Below are 24,952 nucleotides of genomic sequence, written 5' to 3'. Positions count from 1 at the left end.
CAATTTCCAACCCCCCGTCAATCAGCCCCCCCCCCCCCCCGTTTATTAAAATCTCGAAAATTTTCCACCCCCACCCGTTTATTCGAACCCCCCCCCCCCCCGTTTATTTGGAACCTAAGAGTAAAGTTTGGAAAAAACAAGATTGCTTGATTAAACTTGAAGTGCCTTTACAATCTCCAGTTGTCACCTTTAGTTGAAGCAATGAATTAGAATTCAATTTTCGCGAAAACTCCTTGGTTAAATAGCGACTTACTAACAATATTGTATGACAGACTATACATTTTCCAGTAAGGCGATTGTCCTTAAGAACACTCAATGCAAAATCAGTATCCCTCTAAAAAGGAATGAGCTGAAGTTTTTATAAGATACTTCATTAATTGATCATTTGAAGTAATGGAGATAAAGCGTCCCAAATGAAATAAGAGCTTGTAAAATTCCAACTCACCCATTCTAAAAAATGCTAGCTAGAAGCTAGTTAATTGCCGTCATACTCAATCAATACACCCCTGTTTCACAGACCCACTGGGACCCTAGCCCCACTGGAAAATTTGGAAAAAAACCCTGTAATTCCAGCCCTACTAGGAAATTGACTTTGATTTTGTCCCTATTCGAAATTCCAACAATATAATGACAATATAATTTCTATCCCCAATGGGATTTCAATAGGAATTTTTATCCACACTCAGGAAAAGTTCCACACAAAAATTTAAGGGAGAAAAATACACTGACCATCTTTGATTGGAGCTCGTTTGGAAGAAGTACCCGCAATTGTAATGTTAAAACTTTCCATAACGTCAAACTGCGGCACGTTGAGTAGTGCTACCATCAGCGTACCACTTTCAAAAAAAAAACTCAAAATAAAGATTTTCGGTTGGTCGCGATTGAGAAACTTGCCTCCATGGTTTATAGAAAATCTTTAATGGCAATTTAGATCACCTGCTATTCTTATAACAAAAATTCCTTCGGCAAGTTTGAATACTTGCCGGAATGAGTTTGTGAATCAATTTCTACCCAAAAAGAAAAAAAGGTAGAGTTATTCAAGATTTTGTGAAATGTGATTTTTTTTGGAAAAGAAAAATTTCCTCACATTCAAAATGTAAGAAGCTCAGTTGAGGAAATCAGAACTTTTTTTTGCAGGTCTAGCTTCTACTGGCACTCCATTGAAAGTTGAATTCGAAGCTGTTTCAGATAAAGAAACCAAGCTTGTTGATTTCGAGATTCCAATCACTCAAGAAATTGATGGTCTTGTTGCTACGGTAACCGAAAATGCTCTTGCTGGTGGTACAGTGTCGTTGGATGCGTCGGTCACGGCAGGATCGAATTTCATCAAGTATGAGTTTTTTATATTAAATTCTATTCGGATCAACCTTTTCTTTAAGAGCTATCATATCTGATTACCAGGGGAGTAGTTAGTGAAGGTTTTTCGAAGGGGCGCTGAAATACAAAGGGTGCAAAAAGACGCCTCGAATACTAATTTTGGCCCCCTTATCCAATTTTCAGCCAAAAAGAGAGAAAATACCCAAAAAAATCCTTAAAAAGAAATTTATTTTTCATAGGGGATGCAAAAATCAAAATCTTCTAAAATTGTTTCCCCATGTTACCTTTGTCTTATATCGTCTCCTTCGATTTATCTCGAATAAATAAAAAACTGCACGGTAGCAAAAAAAAGAGTGCACAATTAGAGCGAATGGATTATCAAAAGCCATCATATTAACTCTATTCTTGATATGCGTAAGTCATTTTTCTAGCGGAAACACCCTAAAAAAGCCGGGATTTGACCCCTCTCTATTACTAAAAATAGAAACACGGAGGTCTAAAACCGGCTTTTTTGGGTGCTTCCGTTAAAGAATATGACGTCATCTTGACTTACGCATATCAAGAATTTAAATAATAATGTTTTTTTTTCTCGTTCATAGCTGGTGTGTACATTGGGGTATTACCGAATGGAACGGAACTTGCGATTATGAAAGTACATCAGCCTCACTTTCAGGTGTAACAAAAACATTTGATAAAGTTGGAGAGTATACAATCACTGTTGGTTGTGAAAATCCATTGGGTTCCGATGCTATCGCAGTATCGACCATTATTCGAGGGAATATCGATAAATGGGAATTTTTTGATCCATCAGATCCAATACCAGTTGTTGTAACCAATGCCAACCAAATGATCGACCTTGTCGGTGCCGGTAAGTTAGTTTTAAAATGACAAGACACTCTTTTTCAGCTTTTTGAATCTTTTCCATATAAGGCGCAGTAAGGCGAGGCCAATTTAGTTTGTTGTTTTACGGGCTAAACTACCCAAAAAAGAGGATCGGTCGGTCGGCGAAAAAAATAAAAATAAAAGTAGAATTTTACGTATAGAATCTCCTAAAAAGGCAGGAAAAACTACTACATCTTGATAAAAATGCGAAATAGAAAATCAAAAGACACAAAATGCTCGAATTCTTGGATTAAATGAAAAATTGGACATAAAATTCTCAAAACCTTGGAAAAATTATCACAATTTGGAAAATTTGGCAGTCTGCAAAGCAATGAAGATAAAGAAATAGTAACAAAATAAATTTTATTTATATTTAGATCTTTTGAATTTCAGGGTCGCTCGGGCCCTTAAAACAACTAATCAAATTGGTTTCACCTAAACATATCATTTTTGGGAAGAAGCGCATTCATAATTAATGCTGTCATGGATCAGCCGTGTCAGATGATACAAAGTGCCTTAAAAACTTGAGAAATTTTAGAAGAAAAAAAAAATTTGATGACGTCATAAATAAAAAAACATATGCCCACGGTTCTTGATTTGATATGATTCCGATATTCCATACACATTTTTTTATAAGAACGCTCAAAAGTTTTTAAAATCTTCGGAAGTTCTAAAGCTTTTGTGTTTCTAAGTCTAATAATGTTATGTAAAAATGAAATTTAACCAATAGAATGGCTATCGTGTGGACGTGGTCTTCAGTCATAAGCATTGAAGGATCTAGTAATACATTGTATCGTGTAATAACTGAAGTGATATTACACAGTCGTGAGTAACATCGATAATTTTTGTAGATAAAACAAGGTCATAACAGAACAGGTTTCTGAAAAGCCCGAAGGGCTTAGATGTCGTGCTTTAAGCTCTTCCAAGCAAAAAAAAAGTGAATATCGCAAAAAATATTGCTGCTATTGTTTTCGAAAACCTGCGAAGCGTCTTATTGGTCAAGTGCTAAAATTCTATTGTAATGTCACGTGACCTAGGTAGGATTTCCTACCTAGGATGATATCTAGCCCTTCGGGCTTTATAAATCTATGGTTATAACATAACAGGTTTTTAATCATATTTTTCTTCTCTATATTTTTTTAGGTTCTGGATTAGTGTCACTTGATTATAAATGTATCGATATCAACGGTTTCGAATCTGTTTTCACATCTGAAGTGATTCTCTCCAATTATGTGGTGTTTGAATCTTCTATGCCGTACTCCGCTCCACAAGACGTCCTGTGTTCCATCAAATTGTCCCATCCATTGGATACTACCAACAATTTAGCTGCTTATGGTTCAGTTGAGGACCTTATCGTTGCACCACCGGCATTAGTTTTAGATCCAAAACCTACCAACGACACAGTCACTTACACCCTTGACTCACACCAAGGTTAGTTTAAAGGAATAATCAGATGGTTTGAGACATTTGGCATGTGTAAATTTTTCTATTGTCCTGAGCAAAACCTCAAAATATTTTTACCTAAATATTTGCCAAATTCCAGATATTCAAGTTACAAGTTTTTGACTTTTAGTAAGAAACTAGCCGTCACCCGGCGTCGCACCCGCCGAGTAGAGTGTTGTTGAACACATCAAAAGCCCTTTGCATGGTGGGGGAGGGTAAAAAGATCTGATTTGTATATTGTAAGCCAAAAGAACGAAATATTACCACCTTTCATTGATCAAAACCCCATCAAAACTCGGAAAACCGCGTATTTCATGTTTGGTGACGTCATTTTGGCCCTAAGTGACGTCATCGAAAGAGTAATAAACTTTTCACTTCACTGAAATAAATTTGTCATTTATCCAAAAGATTCTCTTGATGATTTCCGATCCAATGAGGGGTCAACCATTGCTTAAATCCTACTCAAACTCAAGATATTGTATTTTTCCGTTTTTGATGACGTCATCGGACCCAAAAAGCCTCAATTTGAATATATTTATTTTTGAAAGTCTCTATATACCCACTCGAATCCCTCCCAGCTAATTCCACGTAAAATTTCCGATCAAATGAGGGGTTAGCCATTTCCTAACTCCTATCCAATCTTGAGATATCGCATTTTTCCTGTTTTGATGACGTCATCAACTGAAAACGCCTAAAAAATCAGCCAAATTTCAAAGTCACACTCACGCCTCACAACCCATCCCATCTTATGCTCCATAAAATTCTCGATCCAATGAAGGGTCACCGACCTCCCAACTCCTTTTCAAACTCGAGATATTGCATTTTGAAGTTTTTCCCAAATCTGTGTGACGTCATTGGGTCTCTATACCCCTAATGTTATCAACGGTCAATTCGCGAATTTTGAAATTTTTGCGGTCAACGGGTAGCTTATGCCCCAAGGGTCCCAAAAAACCAAAAAACGTCAATTATTTCCACGGGAAAGTGGGTTTTTAAATTTGCGAAAGATTTGCACTGCAACGACTTCTTTAAAAAACGCTAATTTTCACACTCTTCCCTTGACCACTTTCGCTTTCGTTTTTAACCACCCAAGCAACCATCTAACCAAAAAATCGGTCACGTAACTCTCGAACCCCCATCTCAAAAATCCAAAATGGCCACCCCACGGCTCATAGAAAATTAGACTTTTAGTATATAGACTAGCCGTCACCCGGCGTCGCACCCGCCGAGTAGAGTGTTGTTGAACACATCAAAAGCCCTTTGGATGGTGGGGGGAGGATAATAAGGTTGAATTCTAAGCCCAAACAACAAAAAATTACCCTTTTAAATGGTTGAAAACTAAAAATATTGCAAATTTAATGTTTTGTGACGTCATTTGGGCCCTAATTGACGTCATCGAAAGGGTAATATTTTTTTTACTTGACTGAAGTCAATTTGTCATTTACCCAAAAGATTCTCTCGATGATTTCCGATCCAATGAGGGGTCATCCTTTGCTTAAATCTTTCTCCAACCCGAGATATTGTATTTTTAGGTTTTTATGACGTCATCGGACCCAAAATGCCCCAATTGAATATATTCATTTTTGAAAGTTTCTATATACCCTCTTTTACCCCTCCCAAATTATTCTCCATTGAATTCCCGATCCAATGAGGGGTCAATGACCTTCCAACCCCTATCCAATATCGAGATATCGCATTTTACCTGTTTTGATGACGTCATCAATTGAAAACGCCTAAAAATTCAGCCAAATTTAAAAGTCGCACTCAAGCCTCATAACCCCTCCCATCTTATTCTCCATAGAATTCTCGATCCAATGAGGGGTCAACGACCTCCCAACTCCTTTTCAAACTCGAGATATCGCATTTTGAAGATTTTCAGAAATCTGTGACGTCATTGGGTCTCTTTACCCCTAATGTTATCAACGGTCGATTCGCGAATTTTGAAATTTTTGCGGTCAACGGGTAGCTTGTGCCCCAAGGGTCCCAAAAAACCAAAAAACGTCAATTATTTCCACGGGAAAGTGGGTTTTTAAATTTGCGAAAGATTTGCACTGCAACGACTTCTTTAAAAAACGCTAATTTTCACACTCTTCCCCTGACCACTTTCGCTTTCGTTTTCACCACCCATCCAAACAGTCGGTCACGTAACTCTCGAACCCCCATCTCAAAAATCCATAATGGCTTCCCCACGGCTCATAGAAAATTAGACTTTTAGTATATAGACTAGCCGTCACCCGGCGTCGCACCCGCCGAGTAGAGCGTTGTTGAACACATCAAAAGCCCTTTGGATGGTGTAGAGGGTATATAATGAGCTTGAATTCTAAGCTTATCAATGATCGAAGCTCGAAAAATCGGATATTTCATGTTTGGTGACGTCATTTGGGCCATAAGTGACGTCATCGAAAGGGTAATAAACTTTTCACTTCACTGTAAGAACGTATTTTTTCATTGATGACTGAAAAGATTCTCTTGATTGTTTTCGATACAATGAGGGGTCAACCATTGCTTAAATCCTTATCAAACTCGAGATATTGTATTTTTAAGGTTTTGATGACGTCATCGGACCCAAAAAGCCTCAATTTAAATATATTTATTTTTGAAAGTTTCTATATACACCCACCCTTACCCCTCCCAACTTATTCTCCATTAAATTTCCGATCCAATGAGAGGTCAACGACTTCCCAGCTCCTATCCAATCTCGAGATATAGCATTTTTCCTGTTTTGATGACGTCATCAACTGAAAACGCCTAAAAATTCAGCCAAATTTTAAAGTCTTTTTCAAGCCATATAAACCCTCCCATCTTATTCTCCATAAAATTCTTGATCGAATGAGGGGTCAACGACCTCTCAACTCCTTTTCAAACTCGAGATATCGCATTTTGAAGTTTTTCCCAAATCTGTGACGTCATTGGGTCCCTTTACCCCTAATGTTATCAACGGTCAATTCGCGAATTTTGAAATTTTTGCGGTCAACGGATAGCTTATGCCCCAAGGGTCCCAAAAAACCAAAAAACGTCAATTATTTCCACGGGAAAGTGGGTTTTTAAATTTGCGAAAGATTGACACTGTAACGACTTCTTTAAAAAAACGCTAATTTTCACAATCTTCCCCTGACCACTTTCGCTTTCGTTTTCAACCACCCACCCAACCATCCAACCAAAAAATCGGTCACGTAACTCTCGAACCCCCATCTCAAAAATCCATAATGGCTCCCCCACGGCTCATAGAAAATTAGACTTTTAGTATATAGACTAGCCGTCACCCGGCGTCGCACCCGCCGAGTAGAGTGTTGTTGAACACATCAAAAGCCCTTTGGATGGTGGGAGAGGGTAAAAAGATCTGATTTGTATATTGTAAGCCCAAAAAACGAAATATTACCACTTATCAATGATTGAAGGTTAAAAAATGGCATATTTCATGTTTGGTGACGTCATTTGGGACCTAAGTGACGTCATCGAAAGAGTAATAAACTTTTCACTCCTCTGAAAGTATTTCTTCATTGACTGAAAAGATTCTCTTGATGATTTCCGATCCAATGAGGGATCGACCATTGCTTAAATCCTTATCAAACTCGAGATTTTGTATTTTTAAGGTTTTGATGACATCATCGGACCGAAAGAGCCTCAATTTGAATATATTTATTTTTGAAAGTTTCTATATACTGTACCCACTCTTACCCTTCCAAATTATTCGCAATTAATTTTCCGATCCAATGAGGGGTCAACCATCTCCTAACTCCTTTCCAATCTCGAGATATCGTATTTTTCCTGTTTTGATGACGTCATCAACTGAAAACGCCTGAAAATTCAGCCAAATTTAAAAGTCACTCTCAAGCCTCATAACCTCTCCCATCTTATTCTCCATAAAATTCTCGATCGAATGAGGGGTCACCGACCTCCCAACTCCTTTTCAAACTCGAGATATCGCATTTTGAAGTTTCTCCCAAATCTGTGACGTCATTGGGTCCCTTTACCCATAATTTTGTCAACGGTCAATTCGCGAATTTTGAAATTTTTGCGGTCAACGGGTAGCTTATGCCCCAAGGGTCCCAAAAAACCAAAAAACGTCAATTATTTCCACGGGAAAGTGGGTTTTTAAATTTGCGAAAGATTTGCACTGCAACGACTTCTTAAAAAAACGCTAATTTTCACACTCTTCCCTTGAACACTTTCGCTTTCGTTTTCAACCAACTACCCAACCATCCAACCAAAAAATCGGTCACGTAACTCTCGAACCCCCATCTCAAAAATCCATAATGGCTTCCCCACTGCTCATAGAGAATTAGACTTTTAGTATATAGACTAGCCGTCACCCGGCGTCGCACCCGCCGAGTAGAGTGTTGTTGAACACATCAAAAGCCCTTTGGATATATGGTGGGGGAGTATAAAAAGATCTGATTTGTATATTGTAAGCCCAAAGAACGAAATATTACCACTTTTCACTGATCAAAACTCGGAAAACCGCATATTTCATGTTTGGTGACATCATTTTGGCCCTAAGTGACGTCATGGAAAGGGTAATAAATTTGTCATTTATCCAAACGATTCTCTTGATGATTTCCGATCCAATTAGGGGTCAATCATTACTGAAATCCTTCTCAAACTCCAGTTATTGTATTTTTTAGGTTTTGATGACGTCATAGGACCCAAAATGCCCCAATTTGAATATATTTATTTTCTAAAGTTTCTATATACCCACTGTTACCCCTCACAACTTATTCTCCATTAAATTCCCGATCCAATGAAGGGTCAACGACCTCCCAACCCCTTTCCAATCTCGAGATATCGCATTTTTCCTGTTTTGATGACGTCATGAACTGAAAACGCCTAAAAATTCAGCCAAATTTTAAAGTCAGACTCAAGCCATATAAACTCTCCCATCTTATTCTCCATAAAATTCTCGATCCAATGAGGGGTCACCGACCTCCCAACTCCTTTTCAAACTCGAGATATCGCATTTTGAAGTTTTTCCCAAATCTGTGACGTCATTGGGTCCCTTTACCCCTAATGTTGTCAACGGTCAATTCGCGAATTTCGGAATTTTCGCGGCGAACGGGTAGCTTATGCCCCAAGGGTCCCAAAAAACCAAAAAACGTCAATTATTTCCACGGGAAAGTGGTTTTTTAAATTTGCGAAAGATTTGCACTGCAACGACTTCTTCGCAAAAACGCTAATTTTCACACTCTTCCCCTGACCACTTTTGCTTTCGTTTTCGACCACCCACCCAACCATCCAACCAAAAATTCGGTCACGTAACTCTCGAACCCCCATCTCAAAAATCCATAATGGCTCCCCCACGGCTCATAGAGAATTAGACTTTTAGTATATAGACTAGCCGTCACCCGGCGTCGCACCCGCCGAGTAGAGTGTTGTTGAACACATCAAAAGCCCTTTGGATGGTGGGGGAGGGTAAAAAGATCTGGTTGGTAAGCCCAGACAACGAAAAATTACCACTTTAAATGGTTGAAAGCTAAAAATATTGCAAAGTTAATGTTTTGTGACGTCATTTGGACCCTAAATGACGTCATCGAAAGGGTAATAAATTTTTTACTTCACTGAAATGATGTAATCATTTACGCAAAAGATTCTCTCGATGATTTCTGATCCAATGAGGGGTCATCCATTGCTTAAATCCTTCTCAAACTCGAGATATTGTATTTTTTAGGTTTTGATGACGTCATCGGACCCAAAATGCCTCATTTCGAATATATTTACTTTCAAAAGTTTCTTTATACCCACTCTTACCCCTCCCAAATTATTCTCCATTAAATTTCAGATCCAATAAGGGGTCAATGACCTCCCAACTCCTTTCCAATCTCGAGATATCGTATTTTTCCGGTTTTGATGACGTCATCAACTGAAAACGCCTGAAAATTCAGCCAAATTTAAAAGTCACTTTCAAGTCTCACAATCCCTCCCATCGTATTCTCCATAAGATTCTCGATCCAATGAGGGGTCAACGACCTCCCAACTCCTTTTCAAACTCGAGATATCGCATTTTGAAGTTTTTCTCAAATATGTGACGTCATTGGGTCCCTTTACCCCTAATGTTGTCAACGGTCAATTCGCGAATTTCGGAATTTTTGCGGTCAACGGGTAGTTTATGCCCCAAGGGTCCTAGCCTATACTAGACGTCACCCGCGTTTTTTTTACGCAATTAACGTCTATTCCACTTTGCGACTTTTTCGAATGTTTTGAGCCCGGGTTTTCGGGCTCTAAACATTCGATTTTTTGACGTCACTTTTAAATTTCGAAGCTCCTGCAGTAGCGAAAAAATCGAATTTGCGTCAAAGCACTTGAAAGGCTTCTATTTTTCGAAAATCGTCAAAGTGGAACTCACTAAGAAACGAGATGAAAAATCCCGGTTTTTAGTGAGGTACTCGCTACAAGGGTCCCAAAAAACTAAAAAACGTCAATTATTTCCACGGGAAAGTGGGTTTTTAAATTTGCGAAAGATTTGCACTGCAACGACTTCTTCACAAAAACGCTAATTTTCACACTCTTCCCCTGACCACTTTCGCTTTCGTTTTTAACCACCCAACCAACCATCCAACCAAAAAATCGGTCACGTAACTCTCGAACCCCCATCTCAAAAATCCATAATGGCCACCCCACGGCTCATAGAGAATTAGACTTTTAGTATATAGACTAGCCGTCACCCGGCGTCGCACCCGCCGAGTAGAGTGTTGTTGAACACATCAAAAGCCCTTTGGATGGCAAGGGACGTGTCCAAATTCACAGCAAAAATTTCCACATTTTAAACGCACGTGGAAAAAAATGTCCAAATTCAAAGCAAAAATTTCCACTTTTTAAACGCACAGGGGGAAGAAAATGTCCAAATTCACAGCCAAAAGTTTTCCACGTTTTAAACGCATGTGGAAGAAAATGTCGACCGATAATGATATATTGTATCATGTCGGTCGATTATCTTTAAAGAATATTAAATCTAAACGTGCATTTTAAACGTTAAAAACCTTTTGGTTGTGAATTTGGACGTTTAAATTCTAAAAAGTGAGTCGGTCGGTCATTCTAAATAGTGAGTCGGTTGGTCATTCTAAATAGTGAGTCGGTCGGTTTAAAAAGTGAGTCGGTCAGTTTAAAAAGTGAGTCGGTCGGTTTAAAAAGTGAGTCGGTCGGTTTAAAAAGTGAGTCGGTCGGTCTAATAAGTGAGTCGGCCGGTCTAAAAGGTGGGTCGGTCGGTCTAAAAAAGTGAGTCGGTTGGTCGGTCTAAAATGTGAGTCGGTCGGTCTAAAAATTGAGTCGGTCAGTCCGTCTAAAAAGTGAGTCGGTCGATCGGTCTAAAAAGTGAGTCGGTCGATCGGTCTACAAAGTGAGGCGGTCGGTCGGTCTACAAAAAAGTGAGACGGTCGGTCGGTCTACAAAGTGAGGCGGTCGGTCGGTCTACAAAGTGAGGCGGTCGGTCGGTCTACAAAGTGAGGCGGTCGGTCGGTCTACAAAGTGAGGCGGTCGGTCGGACTACAAAGTGAGGCGGTTTAATTTTTCAGATATACCTGGCATGATCAAAGTTGATAAAATGTCCTGTTTTTCAAGAATAGAAGAGAAGAGATTGCATCTCTCATGCCAAACCAAACGAAGCATCAAATCCAGGAAAGATTAATAATAAACTTCATCATCAACCATTTCTTGTAACAATCAAACAAAAATCATCATCCAATTCAACTCATTAAAGCATAAAACCCAAAGAAAAATAGCAAAAGAGCAGTAGCAACCAGTTGTTTTTTTGCCGCCATCTTTATTTTGACTGTTAGAAAGCAGTATGGTCCGATCAAAAATACGCTTCGGAACCGGGCGACGTTTCCCGATCGGCAAGGAACCGTAGCCATGTTTTCCGATGACGTGTCTCAAAAGAAACGTACTCCGCCTCAAAAAAAAAACTCTACTGTTTTTCCCGCTCGGAGCTCGATCTAAAAAGAGACTTGGAAAAAAATCCATAATGGCTTCCCCACGGCTCATAGAAAATTAGACTTTTAGTATATAGACAATAAAATTTTAACGTAAGAACCGTGTGAGAACCCATTTTCAGAAATTTCAATAAATTGTGATATATCGACTTTGGAAAATAGTTACCCAAACATACTTGGACGTTTTACTCAAAACCATAGAGGGCTTCTTTAGGCAAAATAGCTCAAACCATCTGAGTATCCCTTTAATAGTTTTGAACTTTTCTTTTCGAATACAGTTGACTCTCGCTAATTCGAATTCGAACGGGGAATCTTTTTTGTTCGAATTCAAATAATTGAAAGTATTTTAAGACGATTTCTCCTTGAAGAGGACTAAGAATAAGTTCGAATTATAGAAAGATTCGAATAATAGAAGTTCGAATTAGCGAGAGTCTACTGTAATAATGCGTTTATGTTTCTACCATTTTGAGGACGGCGGAGTTGACTGAAATAATCGCAGTTCTGATTCTAAAAAAATCCTGGATGGTAAAAGTCTGATTTACCGTTGTCCTCAGTCAGTCAGGGTCTAATCGAATAAAAAGCTAACCGTCTCCGAAAAACACATATACAGTAAACTCTCGCCTTTTCGAACTTTCGAATCTCTCAAACTTGTGTCCAGTCCTCGTCAAGGAGGAAGCCTTTTGAAATACATTCTATAATTCGAATCACTCTTTTAATCGAGCAAATGAGTTCGAATTGTGAGAGTCAATTGTATACACAAACTTACTAATGACAAAATGCGGATTTATTTAGAATTTTCTCTTAAAAATTCTCTTACAATGACCCGTTAAGGGAGGGTTTTTTCGAAGAAGAATGGATTTTCGAAGAAGAATGCGTTAAGTCGAGTGACAACAATGTACAATAATTGCGCGCATTCGAAGTCGAATGGAAGTCTAATTTGTTTGAATCATAAAAAGATTAACAGAAATTCAAAACATCCAGAGTCCGCCGTATATTATTCTTCTCAAATAGCAATAAAAAGACAACACAGATCATAGACTCGGTATAAATTTGTCGTCATCTAAATATGTGAAATGGAAAATCTACTACGAATCTTTCTGTATTTTTCTAAAATTAACAGGAACTAACGTGACGTACAAATGGGACTTTGGGAATGGTGATATCCTCTGGACGAATGGCACGTTCAACCAATTAACAATCGATTATATGTACACCAAGTTTGGCAACTATACTATTAAAGTAAGTTCCAATGCTTTTTCCAGTCACATCCACTGACCTTTATATATCCCTGGCCAAGCTATATCCGCTATCTTTGATTGGAGTTTTTTTGGAATTCGTACCCGAGAAGAAGGCATAACGTTTACCTGCGCTACACCATCAAAAGTATTCGAAGAAAAGTAGATCTAGCGCTCTCGATGCATTTCACCACTATTGAGTAGTGCCGCCATTAGGGTACCAATTTCGTCATACGTGAGATACACTCTGGTACAGAATAGTTGGACAAGGACTGTAATCTTTAATTTTAACTTTAACAGGTTTTCATGTGGAACCAAGTCAATAACGCCACCATAACTTTCCCTGTTACCATCATGGATAAATTAGATGGTCTTGAATTCACATCAGAAAGTTTTGACAGTAATTTCCAGCAAGCTACCAATATCTCTTTCTCATTGAAAGTTGGAACTGCAGTTGATTTCTTCATCGATTATGGAATTACTGACCAATCAACAGGACAGCCAATTAAATCACCCTTGGCAACCAATTTAGGTATGTTTGTTACACTTACAATAAATATTTTACGTTGATACCCAGTAATATCAGGGCTTGAAAAAACGGTCGGACACGGACTTTGACCGACCCAAACAGCTTCATATCCAACCCAAAAATCATAATTTTCATACTAAAGCAACAGATCGGACATTTTGTCCGACTCACTTGAAATCGTTATTTCGAGCCTTGAATATATGGATTTAGACAGTCTTTCGATCGTTTTCAAGTGGTCTACGGCTATCAAAGAACTGAACAGAATGCTGGAAAGAGTGGGAGTTCGAAGCGTAAACCCATGCTTTATTGCGCTGATGTGGTCTTGACCAATTACAATACAATACAATACAATTTGGAACAGGTTTTCTGGTCCCTAATAAACAAATCTTTATCATCCAAATGACTTAATTTCCATAGTTTCTACCCCCCCTACATTTAGAGGGCGTCTTGGTTTTTGATGAACCAAAAGCAAGGGGGGTGTTAAATGTATGACTTTCCTAAGGGGGGTTGCCAGTTAAGGGGTGGGGTCTTCTTAGATGAGGGGGGATTTTCCTTGAATTATGACTCTAGTACAATCGTTTCATTTATACGATTTTCTAAGGGGGTATGAAACTTTAAATTAATTTCCTAAGGGGGGGGGGGGGGGGGGGGGTAGCACTTAGGGGGGGGGTCTTGACCCCTCTAGAAACTATGATTTCTTCCTATGTGTTCGAGCTACGTAGACTCCAATGTACTTTTGTTAAAAAAAAACTGTTCTCCTTTTATTCTAGACGTTGTTGGTTACGCTATTTTCGGACGTGGTAGCCTGACGTATCACTCACGAGGTGTATACACGGTCACCGTGACTGCAAAGAATGCTGTCGATGAAATGACCATTACAAAAGAAGTTTCCATCGGTAAATATTATGGGGAACTCTAAAAACAAAAGCTGGAATGAACTATCTCTATGGCAATTTTAGTAAAAAAAGTGAAGTCACCCTCAAAAGAATAGATATCTTTGCCGCCCTTTGCCGGAAATAGTTTGTGATCTTTGTCTCATAACGTTAAGCAAGGCTGTAGAGGTTTTGGGCCTCAAATAAGTACTGATTTTCTCTATACTGTAAATCTCAAGAAGAGCTCGGTAACTTTCCTGTCAATTATTTTCAAAGCTTGTTTGGAGCATTTAGAACGTCATAGTTCGGAATTAAAAAAAAAACAATAAAATGTTCACCGTTCAGGTATTAATTTAAAAGTCCAAGGTTTCAGAAAGTTGAAGCTTTACTTTTGTTAGTTTTCGCACTTTCGTAGAAAAAACTAATGTGATATTGTGTTTCTCTTTCTTTAGAATCACCTGTGGAGAATTTGGAAGTGACATTAACTCAAGCATCAGAAGGTGATCCCAAAACCAACTTTTTGGAGCAGGATGAAGAATTGACTATCACTACCACTATCACCAAAGGTAAACATTTTCATTTTAGCCAATCCTTCATACGAGATGGAGTTTTTATAAGATACTTTTATAATTTGGTCATTTGAAGTAATAAAAATGATGCGTTCTTTAGAAAAGGTAACAAAATTGTTTTATTACTGGTTAACGACCAACCAAATCAAATAAGAGCTTATAAAAACCCCATCTCGTCCCCAATCCTTCGGTTAGTTTACCGTAGATTTCAGATTAAATTCCACATATCAATATAATGTTCAATTTGTTTGGTAAAGTCTACATATAAATACTAGACTGAATTCGTTTATAATAGGAATTATTTTATGGCTGTTTTTGCCTACAGGTAAATAATAATCCATCTGATATAATGATATGGGAGTTGTATGATAATACGACTACGAGAATTACCCGAATGCTCTCATAGGCCATAGTCGATATAAACAAAATGACACAATCGATTTGTACAAATTGTATGGATCGACGTGACGTCCAGTCTAGACATCAGCTAATATTTTGCGGTAGTGTCCTCATAAACAGTTAGCTTATAATTTGTCCCATCCGTTGTTTTTTGTTTATTTATATTCTACTATGTCTGAGTTCGTCTAGCATGCTCGACTACAGATACACGTTTAATCATATCATTCTTCATACCTTAGGTGATAATGTGATGTACCAATACATTCTCGGTGACCAACAATCAGACGTCATCACGTCGGATCCGTCAATCACAATAAAGTATCCGGTATGGAGAGTCGATCCACCATACACCATCACCATCTTCGCAACCAACATCGTCTCAAATGTCTCTGTCACCACATCAATCCCAGTTCAAAGGCCGATTCAACCATTAACTGGTTTCAAACTCATCCACGGTCCAGAGAATTCAACAGAATTAATGGAATTTGTATTGGATGTTGAGCAGGGTGATTTCTTCGATTGTACTTTTAATTGGGGTGATGGTTCACCTACAGAATTGATGACTTATCAAATGTATAATACATCTACACCTAAAGGATTAATTCGCCATCAATTCGAATCTGGAGAATACGTAACCAAGGTACCGTAAATATTTTAATCCCGTCTTTTGCGAGGGTTTATTTTCCCCTTTTTGGGTATGAAAAAAACTGTAGTAAAATGGAACTCCTGTGATGATTTTTAGAAGAAATGAAACCTTTCAAGTGTTCGATTTTTTCGCTACTTCAGAAGTTTCGAATTTTGGCGTGAAATATGTTGTAATTTTACCATTTTGACAAAAATTGCGTTTTTAAGGTCCATTTTCAATGTATTATTGTCTAATTCGAACATCTATTATTCGAATCTTTCTGTAATTCGAATTAAAATATTGGTTCCCTCGGTAACTCGAATCTTTCTTTTTTGGTACCTCTGAGATTGAATTAGAGACACTGACCTTTATATACCCTGGACCAAGCTATATCCGCCATCTTTGATCGAAGTTTTTTTTGGTTGGTACCCGTAAAGAAGCCATTGCAGTGTTGAAAATTAACATCTAACGGCGCTATATCATCAAATATTTTCGAGAGAAAGTAGATATAGCGCTCTCGATGCATTTACACCGCTATTGAATAGTGCCGCCATTAGGGTACCACTTTTCTAAAAACTCCGATCAAAGATTTTGCTTGGCCAGGATTGAGAAGCTTGGCCCAGGGTATGTAAAGGTAAGTGATTAGAGAGCGTTAACTGACCCTTAACTTTTAGGTTAACTGCTCGTCACGTCTTCATGAAATCGAGATAGAGACTATCTCACAATCATACACACCCGTTGGTTTCTTCGAAATTGATACTTACAGAGCGTGTGAAGGAGCAGATAAAGAACTAGGTATTTTTTGTAATTTCTCATTTTTGTTGATTTTTCATTTTTGTCACTTTATTAATTTGTCGGTCCCGAATAAACGTCTCCCCCGAATAAATCACCCCCTCCCAAGTTTATTTATTTTTGAAAATACTTTCAGTTATCGCAATTGCTCTAAATAGTCTGGTTTTAGCTTGTTATTTCTTTATTTTGGGGCTTTTGGAGGTACAATTTCGGACCCCCCCCCCACTTTTATTCGGACTTCCCACCCCCGTTTATTAGATTTTGAAAAAAAATTCGGATCCCCCTTTTATCCACCCCCTTCTATTCGGGACCTTAGAATATGTTAAATAGCTAACGAAAGAGGAACACTGGGTCGTATCTGACTGTGATCACTACACTTGATTAGAACTAAATCATTTATTGGTATTTAACCTTAGGTGTTGGTGATTTTGGAGATATGTTTCCTATTGAGTGTCCAGTGATGTTTTTCTGTGGAAAACAACTTGGACGAAATGTGACTTATTCCTTTGACTATGGCTACAAAGATGAAGAAGGCCTTCCGCAGGTGTCTTCACAATGGACTGAAACTGATAATGAAACATACCATCTTTTCAAAATGCCTGAAGGTTTGTTTATTCTTTACATTAAACCAAGCGGGCGCACAATTTGTCGAGTTAGATCATGTTCAGACTTAACGATTCCGTTTTGCTCCGAAACGAAATGAAACCATTCTATTGGTTCCGTTATATTCAAGTTTTACGTCACTTTTAACCAATAGAATGGCTTCTTTTCGGTTCAGAGCAAAACGGAATCGTCATGTGTGAACATAGTCTTAAGGCCGGTCTCCACTTGCGCGCGCTTTGATCGCACTTCTTCGAGCAAAGCTTCCACGCCATTGGTCAAAAGAAAAATGAAGCAACTCCATTGGCGCGATCTGACGTAACGGTTGAAAAAAGTTGAAATGTGTTCAACTTTTTTTTCGTGCGCGCGCTACATTTTTATGACGTAATCTTTTTTCCAAGCAAAAAGGATTGAAGCCAAAAAGTGCGATTGCAGCGCGCGCAAGTGGAGACCGGCCTTTAGAAGACATCATTTAACGTAACTCCTAATAACTACTTTTAAACTTAAAAGAAAAGAACAACTTTCTCCTCCTCCCGCGCCGCGCGAGCGCAAACTTCAAAACTTCAACGTCAAAACTTCGTTAAAAGTCTCTGTTGTTCTACTCTTCTCAAGTATTTTTATCTATATCATAACAAAGATAACAGAGGCAAAATCATCGTCAACTTGCCAAAACTCCGACTAATATTTCTAAATTTTGATTCAAAAGTATGCGCTTCAAAAACACAATATAGAGGATAGACGTCCAGTCGTTTATATGTTCACGATTTCTATAACACAAAAAATTTCTATTTACAGGACTTAACAATTACAAATTCCAAGTCAAAATTGAAGCTCGTAGCGAGGTCGGTACTTTCGCACGAGAGATCAAAGTCCATATGCTTGAGAGCATAAAAAATTTCACAGTGGGATTGAAAGAACCGACTGTTATGATTGGACAATTGGCAAATTTTACGGCAACGATCATAGGGTCACCATATAAACCATGCTTCTTGATCGATTATGGTGATGGAAATACACAAGGTAACAGAAGTTTTACCGAACTAGCTTTTTTCATAGGAGTCGTTTCTTTAGTACTGTATATGTTTTTTACGTCGCAAGTGACCGTAGTGCAGTGGTAGAACATCTGGCTACGGTTTGCAAGGTTGTGGGTTCAACCACTAGCCGGGTCATATCAAAGATTCCCAAAGTGGTACTTGATGCCTCTCTGCTTGATACTCAGCAACAAAGGTAAGTGGAGCAATCCAGGGAGAAAGAGTGGGGTCCTACTCTACCTTCGGGTAGATAGCTATCGAAAGAGGAGCCTTCGGGTCGCCTACAACTGCGGTCGCAGAACTACTTACTACTTACGTCACTGCTGAAATCCATATTTTATGGTTTAAACACCCCTGTCTCAGTGCCACGGTGGCATGATTTCAGTACATGTTTTTTTTCAGTACATGGTTTCAGTACATGATTTTTTCCTACGTCACTGCAGTAATCAAATTTTTATTGCACTCATTTGTAATCATCCTAAATGGCTTGGGAATTCAAGAACTGTTTTTTATTGTCGCTGTCTTTATTCAATTTATATCTCAATTCACAAATGAGTGCAATAAAAATTTGATTACTGCAGTGACGTAGGAAAAAATCATGTACTGAAACCATGTACTGAAAAAAATCATGTACTGAAATCATGCCACCGGGGCACTGAGACAGGGGTGTGTTTAACACTCTTTTACGAATCGGGATTATAAGATTAACAAAGACAACAACAATGGAAAAGAATTTATGACAGTCAAATTTTCCTGCGTCTTTCTCAAAGAAAAACCAGCACAGATTTGTGCATTCCCACCCCCTGTAAATTGAATAGAAAATAGTGGGCAACAGATGCACGAATCCTGTGTCTATCAAACCTGACATACATACAACGTCAGATGAAGGCGTTGAACTATGTTATTTGCTCTAGTTCTTTTGAATAAAGGAGTTACACTTTCTTAGAAAAAAATCTTTCTGTGTAGACCCAAAGTTAAAGGTTTTGTTTTTACATAAGTGTTCCCGTTTCATATCAGGCACATATTTCATATCAGTGTCTGTCTCTGACCAATCTTGCTCCACATCCGTGTCAATCCAATGTGAAAAGCTTGTAAATTAAAATTGATAAGTAAGCAAGCGATATCACTCTTATTTAAAAACAAAACCTTTAAGTAATGATTGTTAATCTTATCTTAGGAAGTTTTCACTCTAAATTAATTTTACTAAAAAATTAATAAAGTAGAAAAACTGTTTAGGAATATAACAAATACAAATAACACTCTACAATTCGAATCTCTCTGTAATTCGAAGGAAAAGGTCGATTCTTTGTCTTAGCTTGAATTTGGTTTCAAATATGCCCTTTAAATTTAATTCGATAAAGATCCTCTGTCAAAATAGAATTAAAAAAAGGGATAGGTGAGGAACCCAGTTGGCGTGAATTTCACTTTGGATACTAATTAGACAAAATCTATGGCATTTCAAAGAAAAAGAGGTTCGGAATCTTAAAGAGGTATCTTTTTGTGGCTTATAGAGAAAAAAATATGGAATAAGAATCTTCCATAGAAAGTCTGTATCATTGATTTTAATCTTTTTACCCATAATCCTTAGGTATGTTTGGTAACCCAGAATGCACTACAAAAGACGAATACACACTCTCAAACTTTTTGTTGGCAATCGAATCAAATCAACCTATCAATGGTAAAGAGTTGATTCTTGGATCATACAAATATCCGGACGTACTTTTGTATCCTGTTACCGTCACCGCTAAAAATCCTGTCTCAACAATTGTTTTCGTCACTTCTGTTAAGGTATTCATATTAACGTTTTTTTGTAAAAAGATCCCAAAACTTTTGAAGCTTTTGAATGTTAAAATGTCCTAAAGATTTTCTTACCACCATTTTCTTAATTTTCACAATTTTTTGGGTATTTTTGCCCATTTTCCTTAGAAATCAGGCGTTTTAGAATCGACGAAGCCTTAAAATGTTCTTAACTTGTTCTTAATATTTTGACCACCTAAGCATTACGTTTATATATAGTTTGTTCTTAAATAAAAAGCGTGTAACTAGCTAACTCGCATAATATGGAAACTAAAGAAAAGTGAAGAACAAATAACTATTATACACTTAACTCTGGCTAATTCGATCTCATTCTATCATATTCAATGATTCGAGCTGCATCGTATATTCTCCATCTTCCCAGCTGGCACACAACGTTGTTTAACGTTCAAATAACGTTATTTGGACGTTATGAATGTCACATGGACGTTGATTTGACGTTGTGTGCCGTCTGGGTTATAATTTCTTATAAAATACTTTCTATGATTCAAATTTCACTTCGAACAAAATTCCTCTCTCGAGCTCGAATTAGAGAGAGTCAACTGTAGTTGAATGGAATAAGAACTAAGTAAGACTTGCGATACGATATTTCATGTTAGTGTATTTTTTATTACGTAATATTTAACGGTTTTAAAGGGACATAAAAGTACTGATGAAATTTGTAAACAAACCGTATGCAGCGGATACAAAATCAAAACAAATGTCACATGTCAAAATAAAAGATAATAACAAATATGGCTGATTGTTTCAATTGTTTTACAAGTTTGTTTTGGACACGTGATTTTAATTGTTCTCTTTAATGACACGTGGTTCGTGCAATGTTTACATTTTACTACTTTTATGTCCCTTTAAGTCTTTGCTTTCATGTAATTGTTCGACTAAAAATAATTCTTTCATCTCTAGATAAGCGATTTGAAATGTGATCCACCCCTAACAACCTTCGAATCAGCCTTGGCAGCGAAAATCGAGGACGCCAGTGAAAAGGCACCAATGAGAAAATGTCGTGAATATAAAATCTTAACTAAAGTGGTGCCCGATTGTCTCAAAACACCAGTTAGCATCATCCGATCATGGGCACTTCATCGTGTTGAAATGATTAATGAAACTCATAATGGCGTCGAAGAAATTGGAACAAAGATTCTTGAAACCATTGAAATTCCTGGTATGTGATTTTGTTTTACTTTTACGCCCCGTGGGCGGGGATTGGGTTGTTCTGTGCCGGCCCGTGCGGTTCAACTTCTACCCCCTCCCCAAAATCCCTTTCTTTGCCATGCAAATTACTCTCCTTGACTCGAATCTTTCTCTAACTCGTAGAAAAACTTTGACCCCTCTAATATCAAGATTCAACTTTAATATGCGTAGGACAAGATGATGTCATATTTTTTTAACGGATTTTAACGGAAAAATCCGGATTGTGACACCCGTGTTTCTATTTCTAGTAATAGATAGGGGTCAAATCCTGGCTTTTTTTCGGATGTTTCCATTTGAAAAAGGACTTACGCATATCAAGCATACATACTTGCTCTATTGTCTTAATCCTCCAGTGGCAAGATATGTATTTTCTTATGTTTCTATTTTTATTTTAAGGTAACGACACGCGTTACGTCATCAATCCACGACAACTGCATTATGGTTTATACATGATCGAGTTCAATGCTTCGATGTGGGACCATCTAAAGGAAAGAACCGTTCCAGAGTCTTTGAGCAATATCAAAAAATATTTTGAAATTACACGTTGTGACTTGGTGGCTACCATTGCAGGTGGTTCTGGACGCGCTGTAGGACAGAATGGTACGTACACAGAACGTTATAATAACATTCATAATTTGACGTTAATGTTGGAAACAGCGTTATGAATGTGTTATATACAATCAGTCTATAGTATTTGAGAAAAAGGGGAATTCTTTGAACAGTTTTTATAACCACAAATGATTTTTAAATTACTTCAGGAAGACTTAGTAACATTTTAGAGTCTCAGAAGTAACATCTTAGGATCTGGAAAGCTCACAATGCTCCAATAAGGCCTGTGAATGGAGCCTGGGAACCGATGATGAAACTTCTCCCGTATCGAAATATCCAGTTTAGCACTTAGACTTTAAAATTGGAAAGCAACAAAAACACAGATATCTCATGGACATAGATTGTAAATTTTAAATAATTTGCTACAAATGTTAATTTTTCAAAAATACCGATAGTACAAATATTTATTGAGTGGTAGGTTACTCAAAAACCAATGGATTCTTGTCGGAAATGACTTGATCTTCGGATTATTACTAGCTAAGCTATTCTTGTCAAGGATATTTTATAGGTTATTTTTTGGTGTTTAATTATGTAAAGGGTAGCAATCTTAGAGGCCCACCTATGTGAGGTTGTTGTATACTTTAATCATTGACTTTCAAGCCCAAAGGGCTAGACTCGAGACTCCTGGATGGGAAATGAAGCCACTTATTTCCCATCCAGAACGCCCGTGCGTGGTTTTTACACATACGCCGTATTGCAACTAAAATCTATCGCTAGATTTCAAAAAATGCAGTCCTCAAAAGCAAAGGAACCGCTAAGAAAAATAATTTCTTATAATGTCATTTTCAGGTACTATTGAGATTGATGCTTCGGCGAGTACAGATCCTGACTTGGAGCCTGGTACGGAAATGGGTCTTCAATTTAATTGGTTCTGTAAAAGAGCAGGTAAGAATACTCTTCTTTTATACAAGAACAATTTTGAAAAATATATCCTTGGGTCAATAATTTAATAGTGAAAAGAATAACCAGAATCGTCATGTTTTTATTTAAAAACTGTATAATATTAGCGACCGTAGTGTAGTGGTAGAGCATTCGGCTACGGTTCGCAAGGTTGTGGGTTCAACCCCCAGCCGGGTCATACCAAAGACTCTCAAAATGATACTTGATGCCTCTCTGCTTGATGCTCAGCAATTAAGAGAAGGATCAAGGGTAAGTGGAGAAATCCAGGGAGAAAGAGGGGCGCCCTCCCCTACCTTCGGGTAGATAGCTATAGAAAGAGGAGCCTTCGGGTTGCCTCCGACTGCGGTCGTGGACTTACTTACTCAATAACCTTTGATAGAAAAAATACTTTCTATAATTAGATCTCTCTGTAATTCGAGTGAATGAAATTTTCAGTTCGAGTTCGAATTAGAATTTAAAAAAAAGGTAATCATAAAAACGTTATTTGGTCTTATTCGTCTCATAAGGTATTTATAAGCTAAGAACAGGGGGTCCTAATAATAGGGGGGGGCTCCTAAATATTTGAAATTTCATAACTATGGATTGGGACGTTTATTCGGGACCTTACAATAATTCGTCAAATTATTCAATTCATTTTCTTAGGTCACGCTGGAGAAGATTTGCCTCAAGATGCAGAGGGTTTGTTAGCTGATACAGATGATGTGTCCATGCCGGCTACTCCTTTCCCTGCTACTACTAACAAAACTTTACCAAGAGACCAATTTTTCGGTTGTTTTGGTACAGGTGCAGGAAGATTGACCAATGCAGGTATTTTATGGAGCATTGTTTTCAGGCCAATACGGCATAGGCGTGGCGAGATACCCTGCAAAATTTATGGATGAGAGCGGTTTTTACGACACTGTAATTATTGTCTTTGTTTTATCTAAAGATAATGAATATGTCATAAATGTTTGCACTCCCTCATAGATTTTGCAGGGTATCTCGCTTTGCCTATGTCAATAGACCTTTTTATAAATCATTTTGAGCGCAACGATTGCCTCTTTTGGAAACCATTATCAAGGTGATTAAATCCCTTGAGTCTTCAAGTGTAACCTTAATTCTGATATTTCAATCGATTGAATATTTAATCGTCAAAAGGCTTGTAAAAAAGACCCCCAGCGGTAACTCTGATCACGATATCACGCAATTCCCGCATCCCTTTCAAAAAAATCAAATCACGTATCACGGCTCGAAAATCTTTCAAATCACGATCACGTTTTGACCTCTGATCACTCAATAAAGAAATAAAAACGTAATCACGCTAGAAAAAAGTCCCTATCACGCCATCACGAAAACCGCTTGAGGGCCTCGTTGAACACTTGTATTTTTTTATAAGCTTGAAAATGATGATAGCACACGCCTGATTGCTTTTCAAAATCAAACTTTGGTAGTTGAAAATGAATAGAAAAATACTGTAAACACCTTTATAATATTACTTTTTCATATTCCAGGACACACCGGACCGATTCTCCTATTGGACACCATGTTTATGCTGTTCAGTCAATCATACAATATCTTTTTGGTCTTATCACAAGATGGACGTGAAAAGAAAGAACTCATCAAATATGATTTGAAAGTTGTTTTTGGTGAACCACCAATCGTTTCTATTTCGTAAGTTCATCTAACGTTATACATATTAGCAATAAGAAAAAACAACAAGTGTTATTATTTTCAGCAAAAACTTTTCGGTAAAACCATCTTCAGTGCTAGATGTTTATATTAGCAAGTTTAAGTATTCCAGATAAATCGAAGGAGACGGTAGTTGACTTCATCAAAATCGCCGTTAATTTTTCTCAACGACGGTAAAAACATCAAAATACCCTTGTCTGTTTAGGTGAGCAAAGGAGGCATAGAGCCGTACATCAACTATCGACTTTGTTTTACCTTCACTTTCGATATCCTCTGATACATAAACTCGCTATTATATTGACGGTATTGACCAATGAAGTACAAGCCCGAAGGGCTTAAATCGAATCTCCTTGGTAGGATTTGAAGCCAACAAATCCCACCAAAGTTGCGCGGCCTTGAGCGGCTCGCCTGGTTTTTACACAAATGACAGATTGAAACTAAAATTTATCCCTAAATTTCGAAAAAAATATCAATCGTAAACAAAAGAATTGCTAGATTCAATCTGTCGTCAAAAATACGGCGCATTTTTAAGGCTTCTCTAGCCCTTCGGGCTTTA

At 37.8% G+C, this 24,952-nt stretch overlaps 1 protein-coding gene across 1 annotated transcript in view; it reads left to right on the top strand.

The window, feature by feature from the left end:
* LOC136821754 (polycystin family receptor for egg jelly-like) overlaps window positions 1–24,952 on the top strand; it is a 62,537-nt gene that overhangs the window by 9,330 nt on the left and 28,255 nt on the right. The window contains exons 9-25 of the mRNA XM_067077964.1: window positions 1,138–1,330; window positions 1,917–2,185; window positions 3,343–3,630; window positions 12,682–12,800; window positions 13,097–13,328; window positions 14,096–14,221; window positions 14,650–14,763; window positions 15,405–15,805; window positions 16,465–16,585; window positions 16,999–17,187; window positions 17,978–18,202; window positions 19,802–20,001; window positions 20,932–21,190; window positions 21,616–21,819; window positions 22,618–22,713; window positions 23,371–23,535; window positions 24,219–24,378. Of these exons, the coding sequence (XP_066934065.1) occupies window positions 1,138–1,330; window positions 1,917–2,185; window positions 3,343–3,630; window positions 12,682–12,800; window positions 13,097–13,328; window positions 14,096–14,221; window positions 14,650–14,763; window positions 15,405–15,805; window positions 16,465–16,585; window positions 16,999–17,187; window positions 17,978–18,202; window positions 19,802–20,001; window positions 20,932–21,190; window positions 21,616–21,819; window positions 22,618–22,713; window positions 23,371–23,535; window positions 24,219–24,378 (3,361 nt within the window). The remainder of the gene's footprint in view (window positions 1–1,137; window positions 1,331–1,916; window positions 2,186–3,342; window positions 3,631–12,681; window positions 12,801–13,096; window positions 13,329–14,095; window positions 14,222–14,649; window positions 14,764–15,404; window positions 15,806–16,464; window positions 16,586–16,998; window positions 17,188–17,977; window positions 18,203–19,801; window positions 20,002–20,931; window positions 21,191–21,615; window positions 21,820–22,617; window positions 22,714–23,370; window positions 23,536–24,218; window positions 24,379–24,952) is intronic.

Source organism: Clytia hemisphaerica, unplaced genomic scaffold (genome assembly GCF_902728285.1).
Source record: "Clytia hemisphaerica strain Z4C2 unplaced genomic scaffold, Clytia hemisphaerica genome assembly, whole genome shotgun sequence".
Taxonomy (NCBI): domain Eukaryota; kingdom Metazoa; phylum Cnidaria; class Hydrozoa; order Leptothecata; family Clytiidae; genus Clytia; species Clytia hemisphaerica.
Note: the sequence above shows the minus strand (reverse complement) of the source record. Positions and strands in the feature narration are given on the sequence as shown.